This window comes from Agelaius phoeniceus, chromosome 2, assembly GCF_051311805.1.
Source record: "Agelaius phoeniceus isolate bAgePho1 chromosome 2, bAgePho1.hap1, whole genome shotgun sequence".
In the NCBI taxonomy this organism is placed as follows: domain Eukaryota; kingdom Metazoa; phylum Chordata; class Aves; order Passeriformes; family Icteridae; genus Agelaius; species Agelaius phoeniceus.
Window position 1 is genome coordinate 71,803,972 of NC_135266.1, and position 27,088 is coordinate 71,831,059.

Below are 27,088 nucleotides of genomic sequence, written 5' to 3' on the forward strand. Positions count from 1 at the left end.
TGAGTTCCCTCAGCATTTGGGGTGCAGCAAGTCCTCAGAAACCTGGAAGGAGCAGTGAGTTCCCTCCTCAGCAGAAATACAGGACTGCAGAGAAACGAGGCTTTAGAAACCCCTGAAAGACACAGCTGGTTTTTGGCTGTCCACACTGAGCAAGGAGCTCAAGGGCAGATGAGGAGTGGGCTGTGTCCCAGGTAAGGGAATGATGAACAGTGCTGGTGAGACCTTGCTGCAGTGGCCATGCCCAGCCAGGACAGTCACCATGAGGAAGCTTGAAGGGAGGGAGCTCATGTTGCATTTTTCTTGCCATGACTCTCTAAGGACAGTGGGGTGACAGTCGAAGAGGTGGCCATGGTTCCCCTCTGTATTTCCCTTGGTGTTTGGTGCTGTCCCTGTGAGGGTGCCATGTCAGAGTGGTGAGGGCACTGAGCTTCCTGGGTCACACAAAGCAGCCCTCGAGTGGAGAAGCTCCAACCTTTCAGGGCAGATTGGCACTTAAATCCTGCAGTGGCGAGTCTGGGAGCCTCAGCTCTCACAGCCACCTTGTCTGATGGCTCAGCTGGCACTGGCCTACAGCCTCATCAAAAATGTGCAGCACAGCTGTCACAGTAAACCAAGACTGCTTTGTTGGTCCTGTGGAGCTGCTGGTATCGAGTACAGGCAGCAGGAGCACCCCCACCCCAGTCCCTCAGGAGAAAAGGGATTCTGAGTTTGTATATTGTGCTGGGTTTGTAACTGTGCTGCTCCATCTCACTCCTTCCTTTCTCCACACTGTGGAAGGAACTGCCTGTAAGCTCCTGAAAACATGCCTTAGTCCATGAAAAAGCCCAGTGTGATCCTAGTGCCAGCTCATTTGGATGTGCCAGGTATCAGAGCTTGAGCTGCCTACTGCTCTCCTACTGCTGACTAAATCCTGTGCAATGACTGTGTGTATTTGCCCATCCACAGTGAGGGTGGGCTTCAGCTTCAGCTGTTAAACTGAGAGCCTGATTCTGACTGCTCAGTAAATCTACAGCAGTTGCTTTTGGTTTGCAGCAATGTAAATTAGAATTATTTTTCCCCCCATAATGAGATATTTACAATCATGCATAGACTGTCTGATTGTGTGAAGTCAATAGGATTCTGTCTCTCAAAAGCAAATATTGAGGGAATTAGCAGCTGCATAAGCCAATATTTACTATTTGGGTACTGAATCATAGCAGAGACTGCACAACACACCAACATCCTCATCTTGTCCTGCAACAAGTCAGACCTGCTGCAGCACCAGCAAGCTCTGGGAAGTTTGTGGCCCAGCTAAACTGGGCTCTGCACCCAGCAGAATCAAGCACTGCCACGTTGAAAGACCATCAGCTTTCAAAGCTCTTCCTAAGCCTGATGGAAGGAAATTTAAGTAGCCCACCCCTGGAGGTGTTCAAGGCCAGGCTGGATGGTACACTGAGAACTAGACTATCTTTAGGGTCTCCTCCAATACAGCCAATTTTTTATAATCCTGTGAAGCTGCTCTATATCTTGGAAGGGAGATAGAGAAGTATTTTTAGTTTATTGCTGCATTGTTGTCATCTTATTGCAAAAGTTTCATACCTTTTTGGTGATTTCTCGTGGACAACTCCTCACAGCACTGACTCCTTCTTCTTCACAGCACAGCCAACAAACTCCAACTCTCTTCTCACCCAGCTAACCCACTCTTCTGTAGCTCTCATCATTATTGGACACAGCTGTGGCCTGTTCCTAATCTTTGGTGGTTAGTACAGCTGCAGCTCCTCAGGTGTGAGACTACCTTCTGCACTATCTTTATTTTCTTGCATTCTATCCCTGCACACTACATTATTACTGTTTTCTGACATGATGCTCACTTGCCCTGGCTTAATAGCAGTGATAGGATCCAAAGTAGTGCCTTCTTGCTTTATTTTTTTTTCAAATTAACCTAGAGAGGCAAACCAGGGTGGGCCGTGCCCTGAGCTGGTTCAGCACTAAACATGAGGAAGGTTTGATGGAAAGCAACTTACCTGTTGAATTAAACATTTTTCAGCTTGATTCATCACTGTTTGCCTTGATTTTGCTGGAGGTTTTTTGGAGGACTGATAACTAGCAATGAGAGACTATTTACTTGAAAGTAAAGGATTATCATGTTTAGGAGAAAAATGTTACAGCTATTCTTTCTTGAATGTTTGAAATCTCTTTTTGCTATTATAAGCCTAAACGGTGTCACTGCAACAGCAGTGACAAGATGGCAGTGATGGCAGACAAGATTTCAAGGTTTCAGGTGAGTTTTCTTTCATATTTCCTGATGTGTTATGGACAATGCAAACAGAAAGGAACATATGTCCTTGGTGAGCTGGATGTGCCCAGTACAGAAAGTGACTGCTTTGAGTTGTTACCTGCATGGCTTCATCTCATCAGAAATAGCCACTGAAATTTATTAATATTAAAAATAAAGCAAACTAACTTTCTTTTGACAAAGACAGCAGCCAGTACAATGCTGGAGGCACTTGGAATCTGAGAGCTGTGACTCATTTTACACTCCAGAGAGGTTTGTCTCCCCTCTTCTAATGAAAATCAGGGAGTAAGAGGATACTTGGCCTCTTGCACACTTAGCAACTTCTCAGCCATGCCTAGTGGAATGTTTGCTGCCTTGCTCTCAGTATTTGGAAGATGTCACCTTTGATGTCAAGTGGGAAGGTGTTTTCCAAATGAAGCTGTGCCTCTGCCCATGAACTAGATGGGCAGAGGTGTTCCCATCCACCCCAGCTGCCCCCACAAGAGGTCTGGCTCAGCAGGGACAAGCAGGAGATGGAAATGACATGAGGGCCAGGGAAAACATTGCAAACAAGCCAGCATGGAGAATCTGGAGAAGGTGAGAGATGCAGGGTCACTAGCCAGGTGAAAAAGGCCTGGGATCAGCTCATGATGCTCACTTGCATCTCGGGTCAGTGTACTGGGATTTTCCAGGTATAAAGGACAAATTAAGACATCATTTCTGTGGGCAAATCACAAAACCAGTAAGTGTTGGCACAGGAAGGGGGAATTCTGCAGCAGGAGGAGAAAATCCATCCCTGTGCCAGTGGCTTCCCAGGGATGGGCTGGGGGGAAGCTGTGTCCCCCAGGAGATGGGGGAACTGGCACACCCCAGGGTGCTGAGACATGGCCTGTGCCACCCACACCTCCAGGGCTTGCTGCAGACAGGCCAGCACTCTGTAGTGTTTGATGCAGAGCAGCCACACCACAGTGCCTGGCTCACCTGAGGCCTTCTCACTGGAGCCCACAGTGGTGTTCTGTGGCACACAACCCAGCACAATGGGCTTATCCCCATTGCTGAGGCAAGGGAGGCTGTTACAGCACCAGTGACTGCTGTTACCCGGCCATTCAGGTGGCACAGAAATACTGTCACAAGGATTAAATGCTCTCCTATGGGACAGGGGACACTGAGCCTCCAGGATGGCCAGGATCTCATGGAACTGGCTCCACTCAGTGTAGATGAGGAAGGGGAGAAAGGATGGCACAGGTTTATGTGATTTGTTCAGTCCATTTGCAAGTGATCCTGGGCGGGAAAATGCTGCAAACCCCACCGAGGACAGAGAAATATTACAAAGGGACCTACTGAGAAGCAGGAAATATGAGGAGGAAACAATAAAATGAGATTCAGCTTGGAAAAATAGAAGGGAATACATGTAGGGAATAATATTTAGTAATAACTTCAGTGGGAGGAAAACAGTAGAAAAGCAGAAAATCTGGAGGGAGGAGAGCTCCAGGAAGATCAAAAGTGAGCAGCAAATGAGACATTTTGCAAGGGAGGTGCTGAGGTTAATGTGCTGAGCTGAGACCTGCTCCCTGGCTTGCATCCCTTGGGCATCGTGGGCCACATGTGAGCACTGGCCCCGAATTGCACAGCCTCCACTGTCCCCTGATGACCGTGGCACAGCTGGTGGCAGCTGTACAGGGCCACACAAGCCCCTGCTAAGGGGCTCTGTCCCCTGCCGTGCCCAGCTCACAGGGGAGACATTCCAGAGTGTTTCTCCACGTGTGTGCTGGGAGGGGATCCTGTCACTGGCGATGCTTTCCTGCTCTTCTCTGCGTGGCTCAGTGGTTTGGGCACAGGATTTTGGGCACAGGATTGCCTACAGCCACCTCAGGGCACCACTGTGCCCACAGGTCCCTTTGTGAGGACACCACCAGCCTGGTGCGCTCAGGGCCAACCAGCACCAGCCCAGCCTGTGGGGGGTTTGCTGGCTTTTCCCTGTCGGGTCCGGCTGTCTGTCTCTGCCCCGACACGGGTAGGGTGGTTCTTGGGTGGCACACGTTTCAAAGGACAAGTCTGGACTCTTCACCTTTTCAATCTTCAGATTTTTTATTGCTTCTTATCTACAAAATTCTCTGTCTGCCCAACAGAGGTCTGATCTGCAAGGCAGCCAAGGGCACTCGTGACCACCTACAGGGCGGTCATGTCCTTTTATACTAAAATCTACGTACATGATATTTACCTTTATTTTCCAATACTTTTCACCCATGTTGGCAAGTGCACTTTCACCATAAACCAATCCCCAAGTGCCAACATCACCACAGGAGATGGAAGACAAGAAGAAGAAAGAAGGACGAGACACGCCCTGATCCCTCCATCTTGTCTCCATAACCCCCCTGTACTAAAAACCTTAAAGTTTATATTTCACTCTATAAATGTGTCCCTTTTACACCTTTCACTCTAAAGTGATTCTCAAGTCTTCAAACTGCTGTCACTTCTGTGGATGGATCAAAATCAAGCCACCAAGCACTCTTGGCAACATTCCAGGATTTCCGAGACCCCCAAGGGCTCTCCTGGCATCTCTGGACATCGGGAACGATGTGCTGAGTTCCCACATTTCCCCACCCTCACCACCGCCTGCTGTGCACACCAACTCCGGCACGGCACAAAAAGAAAACATCTGCCAAGGGTGAAGCAACTCTGCAGATAAAAACACAAGAAAAAGCTTCAACACAAGTTGTTGGCCTGCCCTGCTGCGCAGGACTCATCACCTCAGCACATCTGCTCTGAGCCATGGCTGACCCCCTCCTTCCCTGCCAGCTTTCTGCTCCCAGCCTTGCTACCTCACCTCCCCCAGACACCAGGAAGCTGTGGCATTTTGGAATGTGCTGTGTAGAGCCTGACCAAGGCGCTGTTCTTCCCAGACTGTTCTTCCCTACTTTTTTGAGTCATAAACATGCAGATCCAACAATCACCCAATTTCCCCTCCATGCCCTTTAGGCTCCTCCAGCCACCCACCTTCTCAGAGTGCAATGCCAGCATCTCCAGCAGCAAGAGGGAACAAACACCAGGAAAGGAAAGTGGCCTTGTCCCAGACTGACCTATGGCTCCTGGCACTACGAGGCTTTGGTTCTGGTCTCACTTCTGAGAACAGAGTTTGCTCTAGCAAGAAGGGTCCCCATGCAGAGGACAGTGGGGACAGCACAGCCACTTACTGAGAGTTACACACTCAAAATAAATGCTCAGCTGGTAACTGTGAATCCAACTGAAACCAAAATTCTCAGAAAATGCCATTTGATGCAGAGTATTTGGCATTCTTTGACAAGAGGGAACTTGATAAGCCCACAGGCTCTGGCCCATCCTGCTCCCACCACTCCTCCCCAGCCACCCAAGAGGTGAGGGATCCCCAACTCAGCTGATGCTCAGATGCCATCTCCCTGCACCCCTTCTCCCCAAACACATCCCCTCACATGCCCCATGGCATCAGACATGTAAGTTACTGGATTTACTGTTATTCTTTAAGAACACAGCAAAAACTCAAACTTTTGTTTTTGCCATTCTGGAGAGGGGGGCTGGTCAGATGTTCTTTTGGAGACACAGGAAAGCAAAGCATTAACTAAAAAATTAACCCTATGACAAAGCAAACAAAACCAAAGTCACACCATAAAGTATTTATTAAGAAACAAAGGGGGCTTTTTTCTTCAGTTGTAAGAAACACTTTAAAGCAAGTGCTCTTTCAGAGATTTAAAAGCTATATCAAATGGTAACATTGGTTTTACATTATTGTACATGACATTAAAAAAAAGCCACATCTCACAAAATTCCTTTTATTAGAGCTCGGGTTTCTCTGCCTTCAGCTGTAAATTAATTTCTACAGACTTAAATTTAACTTATTCTTTTTTTTTTTAAACAAGTAAACAATATACAAAGATTCACCTGAATTCCGTAGGTCAGAGGAGGTGTCCTTGCCAGGGCCTGTGCAAGGCAGGCAGTGGAGGGAAGCTGACTTGGTTCACAGCTGGGCATGGTCAGGAGCACAGGACCAGGGCTCACCCAGGGCCAAGCACCTCCTGCTCCCAGGGAAGCACACAGAGCAGCCCCTGTGCCTGATGACAGCTCTGTGTGACCCCCACTGCAATATGGGCAGGTGGAAACTTACACCCCCAGAGACCAGAGAGTGCAGGGGGTCCTTCAGGAGCCTGGCAGCACCCAGCTCTGGAGCACCCACTGCCCTGAAGATCCCCGAGCACCGAGTTGTGCAGCATCCAACACTGCCTGCAGCCAGGCGCCGCTTCCCAAAGACACCCAGCCTGGCTGGAGAGGAAGCCAGGCCTCACAAACCAATCTTTCTGTCCAGATCCTGCACACTGACTGGGAGATCACAGCCAGGAACAACAGATCTGGGATAAATTACCTATTCATTTCCCTGTGCCAGTGGCCAAACCATGGCTGCCTGCTGCAGACTGCCTGTGTGTGGCGTGTTTATGAGTAAACCATTGGGTTTGGCAAGGCATCTGCACCTTCTGTGTCATTTAAAAAACAGGCATACAAAACATAGCATCACAGTTATTGCTACATATTGATACAGTATCAGACAATAAGAAACCTTTTGTCATCACTGGTCTGGCTACAGTAATTGCTTGGGTTTTGCACAGGGCCTCAAGTCTTCTGCTGCACTGTTTTGGCTGAGGAGCAAATGGATGGAGATGCAGAGGCTACATTTTTTAAGAGACAAAACCAGCCTTACTTTGCTGCATTTGGGGTGATATAATTAGAATGATCTGACTGTTTGTTGCCTCTTCAACCTGGAGAGGTGTTTTCAGAGAGAGATGAAGCAAAGCAGGACAGAGCCAAGAGCTCCAGTGTAAAGTGTCCCTCCTGTCTGCATCTCACTACCTCCATGACCCTTGTGACACCACAAGCACCTTTGTCCTTTGGTTGAGCCTTTTTCTTATTTTTAAATACAGCTGTGCCTCCCTAGTCTCCTGCCACGGGTAAAGAAGAAAAAGAGGATGGATTTCAAACCTCCACCAACCCATTCACATCCCAACTCGGCTTTGTTTAACACTCTCCCACTCCCATGCAGTGGGAGAGGGGATTCAGAATGGGCTCATGGGGACAAGATAAACTCCATTTTCCTACAGGCAGACTCCAATGCAAGCAGGCTTTGGGGCTGACACCTTCGTGGGCATTCACACGGGTTTCCTGTTTCATGGGAAGTGAGGTTAAATCAGGCATGTTTGGAATCACAGTCTGACCTTCCTCTGCCAAGGCAGGTTCAGTTCAGACACTGCCAGCTGTACCAAGAGCTTTGCTGAGTGTCACAAAGAGTAAGCACCTCATACCCTGGTTTTAGTAAAACATTCACAAAGATAAAGTCTGTGCAAACCACTACTGGGTCCTGATCTTGACACAAAACCAAATCAAGAAGGGTTTCAAGTGCACTGTAAAGGAGAGCAGAATAATTCACTCTTCCAATTCCTACAAAATACAAGGAAAATTGGTCTTTGCAAGACCGAGCTTCTGGTGGCATTTCAGCCCAAAGTGGGTGTGTGTAAGAAGCCATGGTGGCTGGGCACACAGGGATTGCACTGCTCGGCTCTCAGTTGTGATTGTCTGTAAAGTAACGGGAAACATCGTTACGGAGCTGGGAGCAGAGAGGTTTCTGAAGTACTGCCGTCTTGTACAGTGGAACAAAACTCCTTCTAGAATTAATTAGGCAAATACTTGTGACCATGTCATACCTGAAGGGCACTTTACGGCTCCAACATTTATCTCATGAGCACAGTGATCTGAAATACATATGCATTTCCAGCGTAATCCTTCGCCGCCGTAAATCACGCGCTGGAATGAGAGCGTATCTGGCAACGTTAATTCCGAGATATCATCCTTACAGTTCCTGGCAACAGACCCCGATGAAAATAAATGGTTTATAAACACTGTCTGACATGCATGAGCCTTTCAAAATTATTTACAAGTGGTGTTCTGGAAGCTTTGTTCCAAGGAAGCATTTCTCCTCCGTTCAGTTCAGATATTAAAATTGGCTGGGTGGGGATGGGGAGGGGAGGGCATCAGCGCTACACAGTCACAGCCGGGTACATCTTCTGCTCGCTGTTGGTGTGTGGGAAGGGAGACTGGATCTGCCTGTAGCCGCTCTGCAGGCCATCCAGGAAGGGGGGTACCGGGGTCAGCGGCATGGGGTCGTGCTGCATGGCGTAGCCCACGTACTGCGGGTGCAGGTACTGGCCCTGGTGCGGCACGATCTGCGTGGCCTGCTGGCAGTTCAGCACCGAGAAGTTCGTGGGCATGTTGACATAGACATTATTCATGGTCCCTTCTGGCAGGCAGCAGTTGGTCTGGGACCTCGTCGGTGGAGCTCTGGCCCCCGAGTTGGCGCTGGAGCTGGAGCTGGCAGCCGTGCTCGACTGGCGGGAGGAGGAGCCCCGGGAGGTGCTGGCACTTGGGATCATGGGGATCGTCTCCATCAGGCGGGTGCCCGCAGGGGCTCGGCTCTGCTGGGGCTCCTGCTTGGGCCGCAGGCACCTGCAGCAGCAAGCTGCCACCAGTGACCCCAGGATGATGAAGGCGACAAATACAGATCCCACAATAAGGAACGGCACGTAGATGGGCACTGCAACAGCAAGGAAAACATTGTCACCACGGGCCAAGGACAAACCTCAGCAATCCCCCCTCATCCAAGCAGAGCCCACTTCCTCCCAGCACAGGTCAATACAAGCACAGCATTTTATATCAGAATGATGAAAAGGGCTGTTAAACCCTTGGCTTCTATTGGCTTTTATTTCTCTCCTGTTGGTGATGGTCTAGTTCACAGCAACCACTGCTCCACATTCATCAAATGATGTCTCCAATATGTCCTACTAGAACAATCAGGCAAGATACAGCTGGTTTCCAACAGTGCCTTAGGAGATATTTTGGGGCAGGATCCCTGCTGAGGGCTCAGGATCACGGGGTAGTGAAACCCTGGTGCCACACGACATCCCTCTCCATCACCAGCCAACTCTGGCTGTTGTCAGCCCACTGGGGCAGGGTGACAGCAGGCAGTGACCAGAGAGTAGTCACAGGGCCTCTGGCACCCCACAACCCTGGGGATGAATGTCCACCTGCTCTGCACTTCAGCCCCAGGTTTAGGGAGACACCACAGAGCAGGCAGTGCAGAGACAGCACCATGCTCCAAAGGGGCAGCATTCCTCCTTGTGAGGCCTAATAATGGGACATCAGGGCAGGAGGACTGCGGGTGGGCAAGGGGTAGGAGCAGAAAGTATGGATGATGCTCATTGGTGGAATCAGGAGCCACCAAGGATGGTAAGCATCATCCTTGGAAGAATCTGGGCTACATGTACAGATTTCACAGAATACACCTGAGTTGGAAAGGACACAAAATCATTGAGAGCAACTCTTAAGTGAATGGCCCATTCAGGGATCAGACCCACAATGGTGTTATACAAGTGCCATACTCTATCCAACTGAGATAATCCATTCTGCAGTCCCAGGGAAAAAGCTTTTTTCTCTGTCTCAGTAATAAATCTGTATGGATATATCCACAAATAACAAAGGGAAGGTGTCTCCCTTCAGTGCTTGTGAATGCTCTCAGCAACATGCCTGGAGTTCATCATTTCCACCAAAACCTGGCAGCTCCAAGACTCAGGCAGGGCTACGGATCCCTGCTTGACCCTGTCTGACCCTGCTAAGGCAGCCACTGCTAATGACCTGCAAGTTAATCAGTGCCAGCACAGGGCAATGGCTCCCAAACCTGCAAAGCAATAAATTTTAAATAAAAAAATTGTTACAAAAATGCATTGTTCTCAGAACTGCAAGGGTGGGGGGGTTATCTGTCTGCTCAAGTCAGAATACTTCCTGGCACAGCTGATTAGATGAAGCGAGTTATAACCAAAAGGCCACTTCTCTTCCATCACTTTAGTACTTTTAAACAAAAGGCTGTAAAACATCATCTCCACTTCTGCACTTGGCGCTACAGCAGCTCTTGAGCAGGTGCACACACTTGCTCCATACTGTAATGTGCAAGTTTTCCAGGAGTAAATCTGTCCTAATTATAACATCACTTCAGGCTACTTCTCCCGCACTCAGCACGTGTGGATGGCAGCAAGGGTGCTGGGGAGCCACCGGGGCTTTTTTAAACAGCAGTAGAAAGGCTTGAGTTTATCCTTGAAATTCAATCTTGTAAAACCAGTCCTAAGTGGGGATATCAGAGCTGAAAGAACATACACAATTACAGTGGGGACCAGCCAGAGTCCTTTTGAAATATCCTGTTACTTTTTCTGATCTGTTCATGGGGGTTGTCTCATTTTTCCTTGCCTTTTCAATAGGGAGCTCAGCCACGGCTGAGGAGCCCGTTCAAAGTGGCGACAGAGCCGTGCCAAGCCGAGACGGCTGGCCCGGGACTCGGGGGGGTGGTGTCACCTGCTCTGACAGAGACGTGGCTGGGATTTCCAGCAGCAAGGGCGGGAAAGGCAGGCCTTCAGCTGGGCACTCCTCCCCGTGTAAGAGCCCGGCCATGCCGGCTCCGTCCGTGCTGCCCCACGACTCGATGGAGGGGAACCGGCGGCAAGGGGGGAAGGGGCGGGCAAGAAGATCGTCGCAAACCCGCGACGGCTCCCGCGGAGCCGCCGAGCCGGAGACACCGCGGGGCCATCCTCGCCGAGCCAGGGCCGCCTCACCTGCCGCGCCGTCGGGGCCGTCCTTGCCGGGGCGGCCCGGCTCGCCGCCGCCCTGCCGCCGGTCGTTGTCGCAGGCGCCCTGGTCGAGGCGCGCCTCGGCGCTGGAGCAGCAGTACCGGAGCGCGCAGCTGCCGCAGCAGATGGTGGCGTCGCCGCCGTCGAAGCGCTCGGGGCACTGGAAGCCGTCCCGCCAGCCGCCCTGCCCGTCCAGCCAGCCGTGGCAGTACTCGCCGCTGGCCGCGGCCCCCGCCGGCAGCAGCCAGCCCAGCGCCGCCAGCAGCAGCCAGCCCCGCATGGCGCCGCCGGGGGGGCGGCCGCTCCGTCAGGGCCCCCCCGCGCCGGGGCAGCGCCGCCCGGCCCCCCGGGGCAGGCAGCCGCCGCGCTGCGGGGACTCTGGCCGCGGGTCCCGCCGCCGCCGCATGCCCGGGGCCGGCCCGCAGGGTGCGGAGCCGCCGCCCGGGGCGCACCGGCGGAGCCGGGGGCGCCGCTACTCCGCTCTCGCTCCCCGCCGCGTCGCCGCCCCCACCCGGCCCGCGCCCTCCTCCGCGCCCATGGGCGAGGGACGGCGGGAGCCCGCGATCCTCCCACGGACGGAGCGGGTCGGGCGCGCCGAGCCCACGCCGCGCTGCTCCCGGTGCGCCCCGTCCGGCGCCGCGCCCGCTCGGCGCGGGGGGCGCCGCGCCCGCACTTAAACGCGGTGGGGGCGGTGCAGCGCGCATGCGCCCGCCCCGCCCCGCCCGACGGGGCGGTACCAGCGCGCGGGCGGCGGTGGCGGTAGCGGCCGGAGCGCGGGGGGCACCCGAAACAGCCCGGCAACGTGTACCTGCCTCACGGCTTGTTAAAAGTCAGTGGCAGCCGGAGGCCGGGCACGAGGATGCACCTTCAGCTGCTGAAGTGTCAATAAAGTCTGTGGTTTCTCGTTCCCTGTGAGACAGCTGTCGTGACACCAACCACAACTCTGGCTTACAATGCATTGCATCAAGTAAAAAAGTACTTCTTTTAAGAAAAAGGCACAAACACGGAAGCTCTGATAAGTGGCAGTGGTTCTAAATTCCGCTGTAAAGGCAGATCACTGGGAGGAAGGTGACTGCAAAGCGTTGTGTATTTCTCTCACTCTTTCAAGCTTTTCTTCTTCAATTTAGTTATTCCCTTCTCCCTCCATCTTGATCCCCTCTTTTGTTCTAATTTCAGCCAGTGTTTGACAGCTACGGGCTTTCACTGAACTGCTGCTGTGGAGCACCAGATTCTGGTCAAATTCGGGACCAGGTAAATGCATTCTGCCCCCTCAGCTTTGCTGCTGCTCCCAGGGAGTTCTTTTCCAGCCGTGGCCCTTCTGCAGCTCAGCCCATGGCCGGAGCTGTGCTGCTGCAAGGGCAGGGTGCAGAGGTGGTCCCACACACCTCATGTCGTACTTACCTCAGAGAGGATTAGTTATCCGGAGCAGCTAACCTTTGGAAAAGTTTGCACTTACCAAGATGGAAATGGGGCGGCAGCACCACAGGTTTTACATCACCCAATCAGCCCAGCTGGGTGAATGAGAAGAAACTTGCAGTGATTCAACTGATGAGGTCTGAGATGCTCCATCTCAATCCTGAGTAGCAGCTCCCCAGAGCTGTCAGCTCCAGCACGAGGAGCCCACCACAGACAGTCCTGGACAGTAACAGATTTCATACACTCAGCCCATGTCCCCCACAGCACCCATTGCCCCATCAGCAATGGGCCACAGGGAGGGAAGGGGATTGCCTGGGAAAGGAATTAGAACCATGAGCTCCTGCCAGTGACCTGTCTTTGGATGTCTGGCAGCCACAAGTGACAGCACAGCAGCTGATAAATGCCTACATTCACAGAGGTCTTCCTACGAGATCATTTTCCTTAAATCTGGGTTAGACACACATTTTCTTAATAAGAAAAGCAGCTTCTTGACTCTTTTATACGTGGCAAGCAAAATACTTTCCCAGTCCCATCCTTTGAGTTGATGGTTCACTGATACTCAGTAAGGTGGCTCTCTTTCAATAGCAAAACCAGACTATGAGAAGAGAGGTGAAAAGCAGACTATCTAATCTAATCTGCACTCCAAGTTAGGAGTCCTGATCATAACAAAATACCAGCACCAGATTCCCTGCAGAGATTATCTGTAGCAGGTACTTTATATATTCAAGCTCAGGATTTGTCTCAACTTGCCTGGATAACAGCAGAGATAATAGTGTACCTCATTATGCTTTTGTGAAACTTAAAACATTTGGCACTTTGCAAAATGCTTTAGATCCTGTTTAGCAATAGACTAATTAGTGGAGTTTGGGGTGGTTTTTTCACTGTCTTTACAAGCTGATCAGGTAATATCCCTGTGATTTAAATTTAAAAGCACACAAAAATCCAGAACCAAAATATGTGGAAACACATAAATATAGCAAGTCTTTCCTACTCTGTGACTTTTTCACTTGCTTTCTCATGTCAAGCAATCTCATTATATTAGTTCAATCTATTTCAATGTAAAATAAACCTATCACAGATTTTGTAGGACACCAAACACATCATATCCCATCAAATTAAGCATAGTGCAGCTTTTAGATATAATTAAAATAACATATAGATGGTGGAGTGGGAAAAGATTTTAAAATCCTACTGTATTCAGTAATGATCACATAATCTACAAATCTCTATTATCTGCTTAACCTTTCTTTTTCTTTTTTTTTCCCTACCAGTCTCTGAATTTGTAATACTACTACCAGGTTTAGTTTTCTGAGGCCTTAGGATCAGTAGAAATGTTCTTTGTCATTTTTCAGCCAAATGCATGATATCAGGAAAGCAAATAAATGTTTTATTTTGGGAATTTAAAGAACTCACCTGCTGTTCTGCTAGTCCTGAAAAATTGTTTCTCTTAGAGCAGTGAAAATAAGACTTAAAAGCACTTCTGCTAGTTGTCTGAAAGAGGTGAAGTGCCTTTTCCACGTAATTTTTAACACTCTGAGCTGTGAACTGCCTGTGCAGCAGTGTAGGGGCTGAGTCCATCTACAGCACATTTCAGCACCTGTAGGAGCCAACATGCAGCTGTGGCACTGGCTGTGTGAGAGCAGTACCTGCAGCCCTGCATGCCCGGGCACAGAGCTGTGGCACAGCTGCCTGTGCCACTGTCCAGCCTGGATGCTGATCCTTGAAGGCAGAGCTGCTGTGGGATAATGGCCACCATCTGTTTAAGTGGCTCTCTAACACCGGTATCTGCTTACCTTGTAAATTCACCCAGTCACTGCATTGACAGGCATGCTCCTTATTGTAACATGGGCATTTTTACTCACTCTCTCCAGCTGTCTCTCTCCATATTACAGTCTCCCTCCAGATGGAAATTTTTCAAAAGTATTTCTGTGCTTTCAGAGCACAGTACTTTGCTTTCCTAGGGCTGGCATGCCTCGTGTGCTGAAGTTCTTCACAAATACACCAGCTCCTACTTCAAAAAAAGACAATGGAAATAAGAAAGGCATGAAAAGATAGATAATACAAAAGCACATCTCATTCTGAACAGCTCCCAGTTCAAGAGAGGGGAAAATGAGGACACCCCACCTTGAGTCTGAGCTGCTGAGCCATTCACAGCAAGGTGCCACAAACATTTGTCAGGGTTGGCTGTGCCAGCACACACTGGACAGGAAGGAAAGAGGAGAAAGGACAACTAAGTGAAAACCATAACAATAAGTAAGAAACAACAGTTGCTATCCTCCCCTTTGGGTGTCTGTCCTAGAAATTCTCCAAGATAACACAGGAACACAGATCTCTCACCCTTATTCTGTATCTGTCTGTTTTGGTTGGAATGTCTCCTAGGGCTAGGAAAAGGAAAACCCTGTGACTCGACTCTCCAAGCTGCCATGTGCTTCTGTGGGTGTGTAAGTGGCTCTCACTGTCACGGATGTTTTGTTTTCCCTTTGGTATTTTCAACCCATGCTGTTGTAGCTTGTCACATTCCCTTGATATGGGAGAGAACACAAAACTGGTAGCAACTCCTATTCTCTTTCTTTTTGACCCATTGGTGATAAAGTTTAGATGGTAGATGGATACTGTCCTCTTTTCCCCTTTGGAATTTCCAGTTTCACTCTTGATAGTCTTGTCACTTGGGCACAAGTGAGATTATCTGCTTTCCATTGCCCAGCCCTGGATGCCAAACAGACATATATGTACTTTCCCATTCCATTTAGCTCACATACCTACTGTTACATCATTATTGTCAAACAATTTTGCAACCATATCAGGAATCTTGAAAATCTGGATTCTGGAATTACTTTGGTTCTACTGTTGTGTCCACAACATTAGAATTGTAAATTAAACATAGCCTGAAGTCTTCAGCTAGAACTCATCATCATGGTACTATTGTTTAGATGACTTGGCATGTAAAAGTCAGGCCATGCTTACCACGAGAGATGGATTTTATTGCTTTTTGTACAATTCAACAAAAGAGATTTCTCTTTCTGGTAACACAAAATAAAGGAATTCATTCTGATCATGCAGAGGGTTAGTTTAAAAACAGTTTGTTTTATTGCTTGTAGGTTTTTAAACATAGAAATAAATCACCTTGGAGTTGAAATCCCTGCATCTTGTCCATTTATCCCAGCAAAGTCACTTCTCAGGCAAAACTGTGTTTCCCACTGCTAAAGCAATGCCTTGCTGCCCCCGTGTGAAGTTAGTGAGAAGAGTAGTGTGACTGAAACTCCACTGTGCAGTTAGTATGGAGAACTGTTGAATTTGAGATTGCAATCCATACTGACAGGTTATACCAACACCATTTCCCAGGTGAGGATAGTTACTAGAATATATGAGCTTACTTTAGTAGCCTTTCCTTTTCTTCCCAACCTGGTTTTTCGGTACCTTTTACACTAGTGTACCTGTAGCAAGTATAACTTAAACACCATCAGTACACTTAAGGGTGGAAACAGCCACTCCAATTGTGGTATTGGTTGCATAAGCTGGACTGGTTTTTATTTCTGCTCAGGGAACATGTTTAATATCTGCATTTTAAAATACACGTGTACTCATAGCAAAAGGCTTTCTTTTATTGGCTCTCATTTCCTGGAGAATAATTAGATCAAGATGACCCAAGGGAATAAAAAAACACCCAGTCACAGGATGAGGCAAAGGACTGTAAAAATAGCTTTGAATGAAGGCATATGAAGTTAGCACTCTCCTCAGGGGCTGGGCTGTGACTCTGCAGTGGCTGCACCGGCACCGAGCACATCGGGAGGCACAGCTCAGCTCCTGCTGCGAGTGCTCGCTCTCAGCACACGCCGCAGTGACAGCAGCAATCAGGGCTGGCACCACCTTATCACAGCCGCCACAGACACCTCCCCTATCGCCCGTCTGGCTCCAAAATGCACCGCTCTCCTGATAAGGGGCTGGGGGATGCAGCTGAAGGGAGGTGAGCCGGTGACAGTACCTCCGAGCGCTGGGGGACGTTTCCCTACAAATTCCCGAGTGCAGGAGGAGGCTGTCACTCAGAAAACGTCCCCCGGTTTCAACACAGCCCAGTCGGAGCAGAGCTTTAGGGAGCTTGTTAGCGTTGTCCAACTACTCAGACAGCCTTGATTAATACAAATGTCAGGCTCTTCTCCCTCGAGTCTTAATGCATTGATTTTTGGAGCTTCCACTTGCTGCAGACACAACAGATTGCTGTACAATATATAAAAGCCTGGATACAAAGCTGATGTGCGCAGCTTCAAATTGAAAGGGATGCTGTTTCCTAATTGATTTATTACTTCTGCTCCAACCAACCACTCCAGCCACTAGCAAGAAAAGGAAAGAATTTAGTCTTTTTTTTCTGCTCCTCAGACAAAAACCAGAGGAAGACTTACTTGTGGACTAAATCCATCATCCCACTGTCTGCCCTCACAGTGAGGCCAGCCAATTTGAAAAGGCATAGTTATTAAAAAGTTATTTAAAACTAAAAAAAGAAAACCCCAGGAAAGTACAGGAATTTTCTACATTCATACTTTAGGTTATGCCATGCAGAGCACAAAGCATGAGCATTTATCAAATGCAGGAAGAGAAAACTAAGGATATTTAAAACCAGAAATTTACTGTTCTTTACCTCCTAATGCCTTAGTGCAAGACAAAGATTTGGGCATCATATGGCAGGAATAGCATCACAACACAGCTGTTGCCTTTTATTGCACTTTTTGCCTGTGCAGTGAAATCAGTGAGGTTCCAGAAAAAAAAAAAAAAAAAAAAAAGGCACTTCTTCTCAACAGGTCTTAGTGCACCTAAATTTGCAGTTTGGGGGTTTATATAGGGATTATTACTGCAGACAGGCAAGAAGCAGCAACTTGTTGTGGAAAATTAACAATATTTATGATAATATTTTCTAGATCAGGACATTTTTTACACTGCTTAGAAAAGAAGTAAAGAAGACTGTATTTGCTTGAATCATTGCTATTTTAATCTACAATTATCTAGCCTGGCAAAGAGGCTTTGGAATTTTGCCCTTCCCTCCACTTCCCAGGGCACTTAAAATGATACATCCAGCACTCTGCAGCACTGTTAGGATTTTTAGACTACTATTTCTGTCACTGGTGGACTGATATTACCATCCATCTATCTGAGACCAGAATCTTACCCCCATATGCCTTCTGCCCCTGTATTTTCCAGCAGCTCCACAGCCTGGCAAGCCCTGATGCCACCCCAATGTGGGTATCACCATGACAGAGCAACAAGCACCAGCTGCTGCAGCACTAGAAATAAGTCATGGGGAGAGGTGATGATGAAGGTGACAATTCTCAAGTGTAAAATGACAAATTACTCAGAGGAGCATTTCAAGCTAAATATTTTTACTAATAAAGTATAAATTGAACCTAATATGCCTTTGTATTAGACCTGCATCTCCGCCATAGAAATTAAATTTCGACAAGCTGCCAGTCTTCCTGCAGTCCCAGCCTCTTTTTCACATCCCCAATACATGTGGGAGGTTGCTACTGGCACTGACAGCATCTCATCTCACCCAAAGCCAGCATAAGCAATGTTGAAAGCCTTCCCTCTTTGGTCTCAGAGCAGTGCTCAGCATCAACTTCTCTTTGCCACCACGGGATCAGGTAAGAACTTTGCTCTGTGGTGCATACTACATGAGCTTAGCTAGCAGCCAAAGATCTTCCCATCCCTGGGAATAAGAATTGCTTCTGGTTTGGCTGCTGGAGGTATGTGAACATCTGCCTTCTCCTTAGTCAGCCACTAAACAAAATAAGATAAAAGACAATTCCTATTTGAGACTGATATAATATGCATTACTAAGACTGGTTTCCATGGCATTAAGGCTGGCACCTTCCTTATCACTTCTGTCCATTCACTTTGACCCAGTGCTAGATTAGAATCCCCACAGTTGTTAAAGGAGGCAACACTCTGGAGAGCTGTGCCACACACAGCTGCACCAAACAAAGGCAGCACAGTGGTAACATACAGGTATGCTCACCATCGCTGCTCCACACATTGTCACAAAACGAGTGTTCTCCGGCAGAGATGGAGAGATGTCCCCACACTGCTAAGGACTAACTGCTCACTGCCATTGATTCCATTTAGCATTTGGGCCCACACACTGCAAACTTTGTTTTGAAAGATGGACTTTTTTTCCCAGTAAGGACACCTTTATCACATCTATCTTACCCCCAGACAGAGCCACAGTGAAAGTGTTTACGCTCAAAGGTTAGATTCCTTTATGTATATGTTAGTAAAGAAATAAGGGTAGCCCAAACAGCCAAGGAATGCTAACACCATTAACAGGATGACAAGGTTTGGGTGTTTTTTCACTTTAGGGGTTGCTTCTGCTTAGGTGTTTAACCATGGAGTTAATAGATTACCCAACTCTGCACAGCTTCTGCATCCTTTTTTCCCCAAGGTTTCACTCAATTTGAAGTCTACTCAAGCTGCCTGTCACCTTTTTTTTCCCCCCATGAGAATTTATCCCCATCTCCCCTTAAAGAGGACATGGTATTTTTCAAATTTCATATAATAATAAGTTTGATTTTAAATCCTTGACTTTGAATATTCATCAAGTGTGTGTTTCTTTCCCTTTTTAGTAGAGCACCGTGACTGATCAAAACCTCATCTTCCTAGCTTTCTTTTGTGGCCAGGATCATCACCACCCCAGAAGCATATCCTGTTACCACAAAGTGCCATATTAAACGCACAGACAGGAGCTATATGCCAGCTTCTAATCAGAACTTTATTTTGGAAGCAATTACATGACTTTCTAATGAAGTGCTGTCCTGCTGGTACCCAAGCATACGCCGTACAGTGATCCCTGTATCAAAAAGAAAAGAAAAAAAGAGAAATCCATCAGTCTAGGAAACATTAATTGAACATACATAGATTTTGCTTCTTCAGCTATTGACCTATTTAGGACAGGAGTATTTCAAGTTTTCCATACAACTGTTCAACAGACATGACCCAATATCCTGGTGGGGGCTGGTCTGTACTCAAAAGTAAAATCAAACCAGAAGCTCTTCTAGTTTGTAGAAGCTTCCAAACTTAATTCTTAAGAATTATTAAGAATTGCCTTACTTCTAAAGGGTGAGAAAACAGCAAACAAAGCTAACGAAACATGCAGCCTACTCACCTCCTCACTGTGGCATTTAACAGCAGCCATGGGTTATAAAGATTAAATTCCTGAGGTGGAGTGAAAAAAGCATTAAGTTATAAACCTCCTAGCAACAGGAGTCAAATGGGTCAGAAGGATTGTTCAAATATTGAAGTTCAACAAAATTCTACTACCTTAAAAAAAAGTGTGTCAGAAAATGTTTACAACGAGGAAACAAAGGGTGACATATCTTGTCATAGAATTGTTTAGATTGAAAAGATCCAGTCTGACCATTAACCTACTATAGCCACATTCACCACTAACCCCTGTCCCTAAGTAGCAAGCCCGCATTGTTTCTGAACACTTCCAGGGATAGTGACTCCACCACTTTTCTAGGCAGCCTGTTCCAGTGCTTAACAACAAGCCTTTCAGTTAAGAATTTTTCCCCAATATCCAAACTAGGACAACATTTCTTCTTGTTCTGTCTCTTGTTGACTGGGAGAAGAGACTGACACACACCTGGCTGCACCCTCCTGTCAGGCAGTTGCAGAGAGTGATGAGGTCCCCCTGAGCCTCCTTTTCTCCAGGCTGAACACCCCCAGCTCCCTCAGCTGCTCCTCACAGCACTTGTGCTCCAGAGCCTTCCCCAGCTCCGTTGCCCTTCCCTGGACACGCTCCAGCCCCTCAATGTCTCTCTTGCACTGAGGGGCCCAGAACTGAGCACAGCATTGGAGCTGTGGCCTCAGCAGTGCTGGGTACAGGGGGACGGTCACTGCCCTGCTCCTGCTGGCCACACTACTACTGATACAAATGCACCTGTCCAAGCCATGAGTAGCCAGTTTCTCCAGGAGGACACTGTGGGAGAACGTCAAAGGCTTTACAATAGTCCAAGCGGAAAACACAACCTTTCCTGCATCCACTGAGCTTGTCACCTTGTCACAGAAGGAGAATCAGATTGGTCAAGCAGGACCTGCCCTTCACAGCCCCACCTGCTGGCTGGACTTGATTCCTTGGTTGTCCTGCACATGCCACATGATAGCACTTCAGATGATTTGCTCCGTGACCTTCCCCAACACTGAGATCATGCTGACGGGCCTGTAGTTCCTTGGATCTTCCTTCTGACCCTTCTTGCAGACAGGTGCTCCATTTGCTGACCTCCAGTCAACCAGGACCTCCCTGCTTAGCCAGGACTGCTGGTAAATGATTGAAAGTAGCTCAGCCAGTTCTTCCACCAGCTCTTTCAGTCAGTATCCTTGGGTGGACCCCAACCAACACCACAGACTTGCAGCTCTTTCAGTGGCACAGCAGGTCACAGACCATTTCACTGCACGTGCTGCATGACAGCTACCCCCACAAGGGTCCTGTGGTGGCAGTACATAACTGGCAGCCTCTTGCCACCTGATGAACATTCAACATTGAGCCCAGAAGAAATGATCCTGAATTGGATAAAAGAGTTGTGCCATTCACAGCACAAAGTTTGTGCCCTACATCCCCTCACCTCTCCCCACACTTCATCCCCGTCACACCTCCATCCTCCTTTGAAGGAACCTACCAGCCTGGCTGAGGGGAGATGGAATGTCACAGCTGTGCTGGAGCTCCATGGACACTGTCACAGTGGGTAACTGCTGTCTTCCAGAGCTGCTGCAGGCATCAACTCCATGTCATTCCTCCCCAAACCCAGGTGCCCATTTCCATGAGAATCCATACCAGTCAATGCCCATGATACTTTAACCATCCATCAGTGTCTGGAGACAGCAGCCACAGTGCTGGAAGCTACTGAATGAGAGGGAACAGAGAAACAGCCTGACAGCACAATCCCAAAACTACATAATTAATTGCTGGAAAAATTTGCACTTAGATAGTTCTTTGTTCTTAGAAACTTGAAAAAGTTTTAGGGAAACAAGCTTTTTGTAGAGCATAAGACACACTCTTATGGTACTGACAGATACTCTTAATTTCCCATTAAGAATCTAGAAGGTGCTTCTGCTGACATATTCCAGGTATAACCAGTAACATAACTGAGCTCACATGAATGACTGGATTACTTCTACTGTCCTCATAAGTAGTGGAGTGGAAATACCACTGACATCAAACAGGGCGGGAAAGGCCATTAAAGCTGTATTCCTGAGCCTTATTTCAAATTTTTAATAAAATGATGCTATAAATGAAATCATGATCCAAAATGCAGTTATGTTAGGAACATGTAGATGGAAGGAATGTAGCTGAATTTGGATTTTTTGTGGTGAGGAAGATGCATAAACTCTGACCCACTCCACTTTATTTCAATCTCCAACCTGACAATCCACAAGAAATAAGCAGCTAAGTGTAGGATCTAGCTAAATGATTTGACAGAAACAGAGACACACACAAGCACAAAGAAAGAGGTTCCTGAACCAAGTAATCTAAGGCACAGCTCTTTCCCTTCTGCTGTCTTCATCCCAGGGAAAACACTGAAGGAAAAGCAAAGTTACTTCTAGTAAAAGAAAGAGGTCACATAAGTAAGTTCATACCACAGCTGTACAACAAGGTACAAACTAAGAGAAAACCGTATCTTGCACATGGACTTGAACCTTCTTCCAGACCAGATTTTTCTTTCTTTACAGAACAGATAATCTAGATTTGATTTAATTTCATGGTGTTTAAATATAGGTCAGCCTCTTAACCTGCTTTGAAGAAAACCAAGCCAATGAATGCATATGTATATTACACTCTAATCATATTAATACGTCTTTAAATTGGGGTGAAAGATAATTTGAAACAATGTCTACAGTGCTGATATCCAAAAATCATGGCTAAATTCAACCACCCAAGTAACAGTCTAGGAATAGAATTATTTCAAATCCCATTTTGACTTTAGTTTGTACTACTATATGTGATTACTCTACTATATAATCACTTTTCACTTAGGCTAAATTAAGGACATAACTGCTGTTTAATCGGAAAAGAAGCAGAGCACAGGTACCCAGGAGGCTCAGACTCTTTCCCAATTTACAAAGCCATTCCTAGCGCTGTGTTTTATTACACCATGATCCAGGCTTACATTGTGCAGTGAAGAAATTCTAGACAGCCCACAATACAATACCTTCATTTACCCCCTCTCCCTCTGCACTTTCAATCCAGGATCAAGGCTCTAACTTCAGCAAGAACAATTCTGCACTATATGAATTCTAGGAAGAACAGTTCTACATATTAGCCAATCAAGTTTTTGTTTCTCCTGTAATGCAGGAGAATGACAGGAAATGATCTCTCAGATAAGCAAGTATGTATTACAAGGATCACAGCATTATTGTTTTATTGTTTGCACAATGGTAAGTTGCACATATGGACAAACAGTACACATTTAGAATTAGTTTCACAAATTAATACATTATAAGAGTCCAGTGGTTTAACATATTAACTATTAAAAAAAGCAGTAACAAAGAAATACAAACATTACAGTTTTGACTGCAGCCCAGTAAAAGTTTAAAAACAGGTTGAAATCAAAACAAACCATAAGCTTTATTTTTCTGTGACATTAAAAAAAACACATATCCCTTCCTAAGAGACTGCTCACAAAGATGCAATAACATACAAGTACAAAAGTGAAGAATTCTGTGCTCAGTTTCCCTTAATTTTATCAGATTAAGTGACAAACCAAACATTTGTCAAAGAGCAATCGCTGCTGAATGCAGACACTTCCAAAACATACAAAATGGTAGTAATACTTTAACAATAGAAAGCCAGTGACAAAACCTCTACATAAAATCAACTTGGCTCCAAAGTTTCATGCTCACACATCAACCTAGTATCATTATTTGCAAAGAATCAATTGTTCTATTATTTCCTTCTTAAGATATTTTCCTGGATATTCCTAGTGCACACCAAATTGGAGATGCAGAACAACAAGCTATGATGTTACAGTATGTAAGATTCATAAACTACTGCTGCAATAGCTTTAACCTTCAAATTACATAATATTCCTCCTCTGTTTTTGAACAGCAAGTTACTGTACTACACCTTTCTTAAAAGCAGATGCCCAACTGCTTTTAAGGCAGTGCTGAAGAGAAGCTCATGAAGCAACTTGGGTTTGTAACACTTCATTTTGGTTTTCAATAGGACAGTGCATCTCATCTCTCTCACATTCAGGGAAAAGCTCATCCAGCCTGACAACTCCTGTTTGCACACAGACCTTGAGGCATCCTGAGCTTTCAGCTGAAATCCGGCAGTGCCGTACTCTTCAGCTCAGGAGAAAAACAAAATCCAACAGTTTGGGAACATTATCTATGAAATGTGTGTCAAAATCCCAGATTCTTCTTTAGAGTTGGCTGCTAAATGGGCCAAGAAAAAGGTTAAAAAAACCAAAGCAAAACCAAAACAGGTACTAACCACTATTAACCAAACTTTATGAATTAGTAAACATTGTATTTCAGCTGGTTTTAAACAACAAGACACAGGAGCAATGATTCCTAGGAACATCCAGATATGGGACCACAGGACAACATGGAGAAACAGAACACACAAAGAAAAAGAGATCTGTCTATGGGGGAAGGTATGCACATCTGTGTTTTATACATATATATATATACACATACATACACACAGATGTGTGCACTGTACTGTATATATTTACATCCATATACACAAAAACACCCTGAAGTAGATTTAAAGGCCATATCCAGGAACAGAAGATATGAACTCTAGTATTTGTACTAGAATATATTTTATCTGTACAAAAAAAACAAATATGCATATATTCATATGGTATAAAGCTTATTAACAAAAAATATTCTGCTACTAACATTAGGTTAAATAGATGATTTTACAAGATTCTTTAATAATAATGCAGTATAGAACATTTCTAAAACTAGGGCCCAAAATAAAAATACATAAACGGGTTTCTATTCACAAGAAAATAGCTGTTCAATATGATTTCACTAGGGAAAAGTAGCAAAATTTTTATAAATCTCCTGGGATGCAATTTAATTAATCAATCTACAAAAATAGACTTTTCAGATGAAGAAAGTTGATGTGCTTCCCCCTCCCTAAAAGGGGTGCCTATCTTTTCCCTCGCTTGTTTCCTGCTGGAGGTTTCTTCAGCTGAAGAAGTTGCCCTCCTGTCCCAAAGCCTGCAGATGCAGGATTAGACACCCCGAACGTCAGGCCAGCTGATGCTGTGATGCCAGGATTGCTGAAGTTAAACCCAGATGTAGTCGAGGTCCCAAAGCCTTATGGGGGAGGGAAAAATATTTTAAAACATCAGTTATATCAGGATTGTAAATTCATTCTCCTTGAAGTTTTCACCAGCAGCCACTTTATTACCAGCAGCTGTAACACTTTATACCAACGTAGATCAACAATGGTAAATCACATTGCTAGAGCACTTGGACTTGCCATGGCAACTTGGATAATGCAGCACTAACAGAGACTACCTCAGTGAATGCCAACAATCATAACCTAAATCACAAGCTGTGATACCATTACCCATACAAGAGTAGCACACAAAAGTCCCACTGAAATCATACAACAGAAGAACCACAATTCCTCAAGTTCTCAGCATAAACATGCGGTGCACTCCTAAGGTGGGAGGGAAGGCAGCAGGCACAGGTGGACCATGGACCATTCACTTCACTCACAGCAGGGAAATGGCAAAGCTGGAGTTGGAGTGCTCAGTCTTCTTCTTACACACGTGGCACATACCACACCTTACATGTGAGGCAGAAAAGGCTCAAAAATCCTTGCCAGACTGTTTGTATTTGAAAACACCCCTTATGACAAACCAAAAACAGCACTAGAAATAAAGCTTTGGAAAAACTGCATGACTGGCTGAGCAAATTGTGCTATTTTAACTCCTCTACCCTCTTCTATCATGGTAAACAAACTGAACATATGCAGCTGTGAAACCAGGTCCGTTGGAAAAACCCCCCCTACAGTTTCCACCAACAGTAAGACTAACTCATTTCACTTTCTGTTATAAATTTGTATCAATTATGCATCATCAACTTAGATAATAATTGCAACTATTAGAGAATGCTAGAAATATCTCAAAGATTACTTTAAGAAGCAGAACTTCACAACTTCACTTTTTGTTGTCTCAAGAGACCACAAAATAATAAGTAAGACACAAGCAAGTTCAGATTTTAACAAAGAGCTTCATACAAGTTGTATATGAAAACCTGCAAACAATTAAGATAATAAGAAAAATGGGACTGGTTCACAATCAAGAAAAGTATAATCTCAGTATGCATTACTTTATATTGCTTCATTAGTTCTCTAGCAGAGAGCTGAAGTAATCCTTTGGTCACATCAGTATCTTCAACTCGATGCATAAAATATTTCTGGAGTACAGAAATAAAAGCCCAACTGGTTGTCTCATCAGAATCCTAAAGCAGCTCTCACAAGCCTGACGTCTTCTGTTCTCTCAGTTGTTACTGACACTGCATTAAGAAATACTTCAAAATATAACATTATTACTCCATTTCCCTGATAACTCTGAATCCCAGCTAAGATTGATCAGGGAGTCTCATGAATGAAAAAAAGTTACCTTTCTACCTCATGTATGTGAGATAACAGGCAAGCATTGCTTCCCACAGAAAACATCATGAATGCCATTCATAATAAAGCTGCATGTGACCTGTAGTGTCAGGAGTCCAGTAGGCAAGAGTAAAGTGTTTCATCAATTACCTCCACCTTGCTGCTTCTAGATGCAGGGATTATTTTGAAGCATGCAGGGAAGGCAGGCTACAGTTTACTTGAGTAATATTACAGTAAGAGATACATAAAATATGAGATGAAAGACTGAGAACATGCTTGTTAATTTAGATACGGCCTGGAAAGTAATAGCTGTTATGTTAGAAGTGGCATTAAGGGCAGCCATAAAAGTATACAAAAGTAGATGTGAAATTCATCTGTATGGTTTTCTCCTGCTATGGCAGCATAACAAGGCCAAGGTACCAAGTTTCATCAGGAGTAAACCAAACCCTAAAGCTGAACATTCAAATGAAAAATCTTCAAGATAAAAAACTTAAACAAGATACACATTGAATCTCATTTCTGTTGCAAGAAAAGACAATCAGTGACAGAACAGCTCAGTTTAGATGGAAGACTCACAAAGTCTTGAACCATAGGTATAATGCGATCAACAATGTCCTTGCTGAAATTAGTATTATTTATGTGTGAACAGTGATTTTCAGGAAGTAAATGACAACCTGCCCTTCAAGGACACAGTTTCACATCTCCCCAAACGGTGTTATGATCACACTTTATTCACTGGGCTTGTGCATCTTCTGTCAGCCCTTTAGCTTGGTAAGCCAAAGGTGAGTATCTCCCCATAACAGCATTTTTTGGGTAATTTTAATACTACAGGGAGAAACAGCAGTTCATCAGATGGCAATCCATTCCTGCTTTCATCTCCCATACCACAATGGGTGCTCTAGATCAAAAAGTATTTCAAGAACAGTTTTGACTGATTTATTATAGTCTCTCTATCTAAAAGCTGCTCATAGATTGTATTAAGGTCTGATTTTCAGCAGTATGAGTCCATACAGCCATGATCCCACTTGTTATCTCTTATCTAGTTTACTGAGGCTGCAATTCTTCAATAAAAATAAGTCTCCAACAAGAGTTTTCAACTCAGATCTTCAA

General features: G+C 46.0%; 2 protein-coding genes across 3 annotated transcripts in view; both read right to left on the minus strand.

The window, feature by feature from the left end:
- Positions 1-5,889: 5,889 nt before the first annotated feature.
- On the minus strand, positions 5,890-11,638 carry SHISA2 (shisa family member 2). The gene is made up of 2 exons (XM_054654370.2): positions 10,930-11,638; positions 5,890-8,864 (listed from the first exon to the last, which is right to left on the minus strand). The coding sequence occupies exons 1-2, from the start codon at positions 11,222-11,224 to the stop codon at positions 8,311-8,313; spliced, it is 849 nt and encodes a 282-aa protein (XP_054510345.1). The 5' UTR covers positions 11,225-11,638; the 3' UTR covers positions 5,890-8,310.
- An 11,094-nt stretch (positions 11,639-22,732) lies between these two features.
- Positions 22,733-27,088, minus strand: part of NUP58 (nucleoporin 58) — a 36,010-nt gene continuing 31,654 nt past the window's right edge. For both annotated transcript variants that reach the window (XM_054654683.2, XM_054654682.2), the window contains exon 16: positions 22,733-24,672. In XM_054654683.2, the coding sequence (XP_054510658.1) occupies positions 24,503-24,672 (170 nt within the window). In that variant the 3' untranslated portion in view covers positions 22,733-24,502. The remainder of the gene's footprint in view (positions 24,673-27,088) is intronic.

Excerpts from the sequence above, each read along its gene's own strand:
- SHISA2 (XM_054654370.2), bottom strand. The coding sequence starts at position 11,224 with ATGCGGGGCTGGCTGCTGCTGGCGGCGCTGGGCTGGCTGCTGCCGGCG. Across the intron at positions 8,865-10,929 it reads CGGCCCCGACGGCGCGGCAG|TGCCCATCTACGTGCCGTTC; the intron begins GTGAGGCGGCCC and ends TTGCTGTTGCAG.